The sequence below is a fragment of the Ochotona curzoniae genome, unplaced genomic scaffold (genome assembly GCF_017591425.1).
Source record: "Ochotona curzoniae isolate NIBS_2020 unplaced genomic scaffold, NIBS_Ocur_1.0 scaffold_3835, whole genome shotgun sequence".
NCBI lineage: Eukaryota > Metazoa > Chordata > Mammalia > Lagomorpha > Ochotonidae > Ochotona > Ochotona curzoniae.
Window position 1 is genome coordinate 20,056,496 of NW_024467114.1, and position 7,956 is coordinate 20,064,451.

General features: G+C 47.3%; 1 protein-coding gene across 5 annotated transcripts in view; it reads left to right on the forward strand.

Annotated features, from left to right (window-relative positions):
* Nucleotides 1-7,122, forward strand: part of AOAH (acyloxyacyl hydrolase) — a 249,021-nt gene extending 241,899 nt beyond the window's left edge. For all 5 annotated transcript variants that reach the window (XM_040964660.1, XM_040964664.1, XM_040964662.1 and 2 more), the window contains one exon: nt 6,215-7,122. In XM_040964660.1, the coding sequence (XP_040820594.1) occupies nt 6,215-6,343 (129 nt within the window). In that variant the 3' untranslated portion in view covers nt 6,344-7,122. The remainder of the gene's footprint in view (nt 1-6,214) is intronic.
* The last annotated feature ends 834 nt before the right edge of the window (nt 7,123-7,956 follow it).

The following is a 7,956-nucleotide window of genomic DNA, read 5'->3' on the forward strand; positions in this document are numbered from 1 at the left end:
TTGTCCAGCTGTGAGGCATGGTTCATTCTGAACGGAGAAGAGAAGAAATTCTGAGAGTCACATAAATGATGGCTGTAGTGCTTGTCACTAAGGGCCCACCCCAAGAACCTTCTGTGTATCCCTATCCTGCGCGCCCCTTCCCATAAATTTATGCCCACTCCCTGGCAAGACCAGGGGCTGGAAGCACAAACTGAAAAAGCTGTTTCACCACCAGCTTACACAAGACAGTGTGGTAGGTCGTCCCACTCTGACACCCCTTCCAGGACAATTTCAGAGCAAAGTGCTCCTCTTAACTTGACCATCATGTGGCAGCACACAGACAGAAAGGGCTGCTGGAGGTGCCCACGCTGGCAGCACGGATGCTGGCAGGGGTGCCTGTCAGGGTGCTCTTACCCAGAGCATAGGGCCACCCCAGCTAGAATTGGCAGTGGCACTTGGACACAAGCACACTGCAGCCACCTGAACTCAGCAGTTGAAGTTCAGAATAGCATGGAGAAGTGGAGACAGCGAGAAAATGTCCCTATTGCCCAATGACTTCATTCTAACCCTGAACAGAGGTCCCTGAGGGAAAGCGAATTATTGTAGAATCCTTGATAATTACTACTCTCCTTCAACTGCTGCCTCAGATGGGCCCCTCCACTGAGGCGACACAGGAAATCCACTAAAGGCCACCAATGTTATCTTCCAGAACTAAACACAAAATCCCCTAAACAAGTAATGAGCCTCTACAGCGGTGGGGCATGGCCTGGCCCAGGGGTTGTGCAGGGAGTGAGTGGCAGGTGTCGTTCCAGGCATACTTTGAAAATCCTGTCCCCAAGCCCATCCAAATGTTGGAAACACACACACACACACACACACACACACACACACACACACACACACACACACACACACACAGAGTGTGTATATTCAGCTATGAAGGACAATGCAAAACCTGCTATAATCCCAGTGACAGAGAAAGAAAGGCACTGAAAAGTCTATTCTAGGGGTACAAAAAAAAAAAGCAAAGGAAGAGCAGCTTGTTAAACCTGCAGGTCAATTGTATGTCTTTACAGCTTGGACATAGGATGGGAGAATTTTCAGCATAAAGAAATATTAAGTGTTTGAGGAAATAGATAGAAATAGGTAGACATTATACAACATACACACACCAAACATTACATGGTACCCCATAAACATTTCTGTATAGTTATCATATATGTGCTAAAGTTATTTAATGAAATTTTAAAAATTAAAACACAACTGCATTAACAACAGAAATCTTAATGACCATTGAGTCAAAGACAGGAGGACAAGTGGTCATCAGAGATTTCATTCAAGAAATCAAATTTGGCACATCCGGGGTTGATACAGGCTTGGCATCATCCCTTAAATCTCAGCAGTGATCATGGACCAATAGGAGAAGGCTTAGCACAATTCCCTATATGAAGCAATTAAACAAAACATCTCAGAACAGCACAAAGAGCTAACTTGATGAACTTAGGAGAAAAAAAAACTTGTGGCTTTCTTAAGCTGGAAACTGGATATGTTTATATGTAAGGAAGCAAGAAAGTAGGCACTGCAAGATGTTTAACTACACAGAAAGGGCCCTCTGTTAACCAGGCAGGCCTACACACCCAGAACACCCCATTCCCTGCCACCTTCAGCGCATGTACAGAGTTAGGGTTAGAGAGCAAGTCCATTCGTCCATAATGTTCCTGTACACTGGCGGGGAGAGGGTGTCCCTGTGTCCTGTCCTGAGGACAAACACCAGGGAGCAGAAGGAGGTATATGACAGATGTTTCTTCTGGCAAGATAAGTTCGCTGGCTTTCAACAGATGGAATGCCATGTATTAAGCAAAAACAACGATCCACATCTACCTTTAGTGACACGGGAATCTGTCTGGAATAGACAGCAATGTAAGAGCAGAGAACAGCTGTGGGGGAGCACGCAGCTGTAGGCATCTGTCAGCACTTAGGAAACTGTTGACAAAGAAGAGTGAACTTTCCTGTAAGTAAATTAAGCTTCTATGAGAACAGATTATACAGTGATATCCATGGAGGGTGTGTGTGTGTGTGTGTGTGTGTGTGTGTGTGTGTGTGTGTGTGTGTGTGTGTGTGTGTGTGTGTAAGAAAGGAATTCAGATATAAAAGCAGAGAAGTTCTATATCCAATTTTAATAGAAGTACTTCTATGATGGATGCAGATGACTTCTGTTCCATTTTTCTCTTTTGGCTTATCCTTTTCAGCTCTTCTAGAGTGAATAGGTATTGCTACAATACTTTAAATTTTTTTTATTTGAATGGCAAAGAGAGAGAGAGAGAGAGGAAGCCAACACAGTGGTGTGTCATGGTAATCCTCTGCCTGTAAATGCTAGCATCCCATATGGGTGCCAGTTTGTGTCCTGGCTGCTCCACCTCTGATCCAGCTCCCCAGTTATGGCCTGAGAAGGCAACAGATGATGGTTCAAGGCCTTGAGACCCTGCACCCACATGGGAAGCCAGGAAGAAGCTCCTGGCTTCCAGCTTTGGATCAGCTCAATGTCATCTATTGTTGTGTCTCCCCACCCCACCAGCAACCCCCACCCCTGCTAAAGAAAATACCTGCAACAACTGGAGTAGCTGGGGTTTTCCTGAAGCCAGAGTGGGGAGCTCCTTTTGAGTCTCCCACTTGGGTGGCAGAACCAACCACCTGCTGCCTCCCAGGGTGCCCATTAGGAAGGAAATGGAATGGAAGGGGAAGTCTAGTCCCAAGCCCAAGTCTCTGAAATGGGATGTGCAGTGGACACCAAAGCAGTGTCTTTACTCCGACACCCAACGCATACTCCTTGCTTGGATATTTTCAATTCTGGATAAAGAAAACGAACACCCATGTTCAGGAAATAACTGATTTGGAGTAGAAAGGGATGGGGACAGTGGCACCTGCCCCTGTGCGTTGGCCCTCAAGAGCCCAGCAGAGAGCATCACGCAGGAGACACCTGTCCAAACATGGCTGATTGAATGGGTATGCTTGATCCTTTCATCACAAGCCACTAACATCGTAATAACCATGCCACTCTCATTTTAGACCCAATATTTTAGCAATGCACATTCAAATATTGTAATCTCTAGTAAAGTGACAGCCAACTAATTGCTTTCCAACCCAACAGCTCCCACATGCTCATATCTGAGCTCTCTCATTTTCATTCTCCTTTTCTAACCCTCACCCCTCGCCCCTACCTTGTCAACGTAAGAGTGGGAAATAAATGCTCAAACACCTTGGTACCATATAATTGTTGGAAAGGCAGCCTGTGTATATCATGCTGGAAGCGACCGAAACAAAAAACAAAACAACAGGCACCACAATTTTCTACAGACCTGGCAGCAGTCCCTGTGTGGAGAAATGGCAGGCAAATCAAATCATCACAGGGCCAGGCCTCTGACTGCTTTGAACCAGAGATGACCTGGCCCTTCTGGATAGAAGAGGGCAGCCTAACCGACAGCCCCTGGCACAATCCTGTTTATTGCTTATTTGCTTGAAAGGCAGTTATAGGAAAGGGGAAGATAAAAAAAGAAAAAGAAAAAAAATTCCATCCACGGATTCACCCCCCAAATGACCACAATAGAGCCAGAAGCCCAAAAACTAAATTAGTCTCCATCACGAGTGCCAGGGGCCCAAGTACTTGGGCCATCTTCTGCTGTTTTCCCACACATGTTAGCAGAGAGCGGATTTGGAAGTGTAGCAGCCAGGACTTGAACTGGTGACCATATGGTATGCTAGCATGACAGGTGGCAGCTTAATGAAGGGTAGCACCACACTGACCCCACACTCCTGTTTTTAAGTACAAAGAAATCAGTATACATTATGGGTGTGTGTGTAAAAGTGTATATATATGATATTTTGTGGCATGTCATATGTGCTATATAAAGAATATGTGTGTTTCGGGCCCGGCACGGTGGCGCAAGTGGTTAAGTCCTCGCCTTGCACGCCCGGGATCCCATATGGGCGCCGGTTCTAATCCCGGCAGCCCCGCTTCCCTTCCAGCTCCCTGCCTGTGGCCTGGGAAGGCAGTTGAGGACGGCCCAAAGCTTTGGGACCCTGCACCCGCGTGGGAGACCCGGAAGAGGCTCCTGGCTTCGGATCGGCATAGTATCGGCCCGTTGCGGCTCACTTGGGGAGTGAATCATCGGATGGAAGATCTTCCTCTCTGTATCTCCTCTCTGTATATCCGCCTTCCCAATAAAAAATAATAAAAATAAATCTTTAAAAAAAAAAAAAAAAAAAAAAAAAAAAGAATATGTGTGTTTCACATGTGATGTGTTAGGTGTAAGATGTATAAGGGGTTGTTTCCTTTGTGTGCTGTGTATGTCGGGTTTTGCAGTGTGTATATGATGTGTGTTATTCTGTGTGATGTCTATGTGTTTAAGGAGTATTGGAATCGTGTGTCATGTGTGGGACGCATAAATGATTGGTGTATATGTGGAGTATGCATACAGTGTGGATTACATACGTATGGTGTATATGTGAGGGCTATATACACAGAGGGTGTGTATATGAGGGGTGTATGTGTGTTACATGTGTGGTGACTTTTAAGGGTGTGCATATCGTGTATGTGAGAGGATTGGGAGTATAGGCGTTGTATGGTTATGACCAAGACTATCGAGCCAAGTGAATGGAATTCTGGGACCTCCACAGAAAGCTCTGGAACACAAGAAAATGCTGGAGTATTTAATATAGAGCTTCTATATGGTCTGGTTTCTTCTAACAGCCACTAAGTCCTTCCACATGATATAAACCCCAAGGTCTTCAGGTCCTTTACTGTAAGCAGGGAGAAGAGGAGAGGCGCTGCTCTACCCCACACAGAGACTTAGCTGTACCACTCTTAGGATGATGAGCTGGGGACTACCCTTGGGGGCCAAGGTCCTGTATCTCTGAGCAAAGTTAGGGTGCTCTCTGGGCTTTCTCTCCAACAGTGTAGTCCTCTGTGAGGCCTTTAGTGAGCACAGCTCTCTTGCACTTGTGTATCAAGCTTCCCTGCTGAGAAACAGCCAGGTGGGGCCAGCAGCCCCATGGACTCAGCGAGGGCCATGTCCTCAGAAAAGGAGCCTGCCCTCCAAGGCATTCTAGTGGATGGTGGAGCGCAGGGCTGCTCACAGTGTGGACAAGGGGCCTTCAGCTCAGAGAGCCCGAGAGGCACCAGCTAGGCAGAAAGCAGATGGTCCCTCCATGTGGCACTTGGCCTAGGCTCCATGCCTCCAGTACCTTTCGGGACCCCACCCCTAGCAGTTGACCCACACAGCTTCCTGTCCTGGGCACCCAAATTCTTCACCATGCCTCCTCTCCCATGCCTTTGCACATGCTAGGCCCTCTGCCACAAGCACGAATCCCCCCCCCCCCCCCCCCCCCCGCGCAACTCATGCAGTGAACTTGAAAATGCAACTCAGCCATTGTCTTCCTCACAGAAGTCCCGCCCTGCAACACCCCCAACCCACACACACACACCCCTGCAGAGCTGGTACCTCTTCCCCTCCAGGTTGTGGCTGTGGTTGTGCTGGTGTCATTTGTGCATGTGGCTCCCCCCATATGCTAAGAAGGCCTTATCACATTCATGTCCAAAACCCAAGTTAGACTTAGGGTGAATGTCAGCAATGTCAGCCCACCACAGGTAAGCAAACAGATGTATTTGCCATTAGTCAATAACAAATAATGGCAAATACAGGCACCTAAAATGATAGAGGTTTATGATCTCACAGTTCGTGTGGGTTATAGCTTAACCATGATGTCTGCGTAGGGCCTCATCCAACTAAACCAATTAGCCATGCTCTTATCCTGAAACAGCTGGGGGCAGAGGTGGCTTGCTGGCAGCTTTCTTTCCTTCAGGCTGTAGGGCTGAGGACCCACAGTCTTGAAGATGTCAGCTAGCCGCCATCCCTATTTCCTGGCTGGGAGTTTCTTATCTCAGTGGCCAAGCAAAGGGAGTCAGAAGAGTCTCATGCAAGGCCAAGTCTTATATAAAGAATGGAGTCACTAAGTTGACACCCGCCCATAACCCATCACCACATATTCCACTACGTAGAACCAAGTGATGGAGCTCACCCTGGTTCTGGGCAGGGGAGAACACAAGGACGCAAGGGCAGGAATGCCAGCAGCTAGCCTGGCCACTGCCTGCCACAGAGGGTGTATGGTAAATCTCACCAGTCAGTATTGCCTTGCTATCATTCTGTCATACCTTTTTCCTGTGGATTCTGTCTTGCAGGTGGCTCTGCTGCTATTTGCAGATCAATTCTGGAAGAAGGTGCAGCGCCAGTGGCCCCAGGTCCTTGGGAAAGAGAATCCATTCAACTCACAGATTGAAGAGGTGTTTGGAGACCAAGGGGGGCACTGAGGTTCACAGGAATGCCTACCCCTGGAAGTCAGGGAAGTGGTATCTCAGACAAACTCACTGATTGGGTGGCTGTGTCCCAGGCTCGAAGGACCCGCTGCAACAGAATCTATACGAAATGTTTTCCCTCATCGCCTCTTGCAGTGATGGGCATGTCAGAGTCACAGCATGAAGCTGTGTGCTTCCGGAATCCCTGCCTCTCCAACTGCCCCTGAGATAGCCTTGAGCAAAGGGCTTTGGGTACCTTGCCGAGGAGGACAGAGCTTGTGCCCTTCCACAGCTCATTGCTGCAAAAAAGGGCTATGAAACCTAGGTAAGGAATCTAGAGAGGGTTGGCAGCTTACCCAGGGTGTTGGGGGTGCAGCCTGGCAAGCTGGGGGCCCTCCTGGAAAGGCTATAAGCTGACTGCCAAGGACACACTCAAGACAAATGCTACAGGCTTCAGGGGCACTTTGGATACAGAACCTCCAACCGCAAGCATCAATTAGGCACCAACTGGAACACTTAGAAGGAGAAGGGAAATCACAGCCGACTATGCCTTTTTGAAGCTGACAAGACTATAAGCATCACAAAATTTGTAGAAAGGGTCACTTCTTTTCTTGAAAAGAGATTCTTACATTCTCTCACTGTATAATCCAATCCCTCTTCCTTATGATGATGATTTTGTGGGATCATTGTCAATAGAAAGAATAGGAAAATAAGACATGTGATGACTGTTGATAACTTAGAAGAGTTTCTTTGATTTATACAACTTATTTTCAATAAAGTGGTGCCAACTTCTAGGATTGTGGTCAGACTCTTGATGTGCCACTACCAAATTTCCTCTGCCTGTATGCTATTCAAGACTGTCTACGGGATGGTCTGCCCTTCGTGTCCACGAGTTCTGCATTACTGAATGCAACCAATCAGGGATCAAGCATGATTTTTGGGGGGAGGGGAGGGAGGGTAAGTTTGGCATGGCAGTTAAGGCACCTGCATCCCACACCAGAGAGGCTGGATTTCAGTCTTTGATCTCATTCCCAGTTCCAGCTTCCTGCCAGTGTGGCCACCAGGAGGCAGAGGGTGCACAAAGGGACCTCGAACTAACACCTTCAGTGTTAATCTAGGTATTTCAAACTTGATTTAGAGTTTATGGAACCCTGTGCCATGTGACTGAAGCTTTCCTGGCCGAATTAAATGTGATGAAGGTTGTGTGTCTGCTGGGCCTGAGACACACAGGGCATGTTTACAGTGCTGTCCGGATGTCCCGAGGAAGGTAATTAACATGTTGGCTCTTCATTAAATCTGACTATAGAATCCGTGTGTGCCCTGCAAGATGAACTCTAATCGGATTTGGCAGAAGATCTAACATAAATATTCATCCAAGAGAGGGCTGTTTTAATCTGGTCCTGTGCTTGGAATAAAAGGCAGAGGAGGAAAAGGTTGTTTTTAAAGCCAGTTTTCTGGGTCATGTCTTAAAACTGCAGCATCAAAAAATAATGGCCTCGTCATCATGGATCTGCCGTTAAGGAGGATTACACTTCTGAAGCAAGGCGATGGAAGTGTAAAAGAGACCAAAAAATGCATGCCATGAAGCTTGCTGAGTCCCAGGGCACTGTGCTGTTTGTTTCTATTTA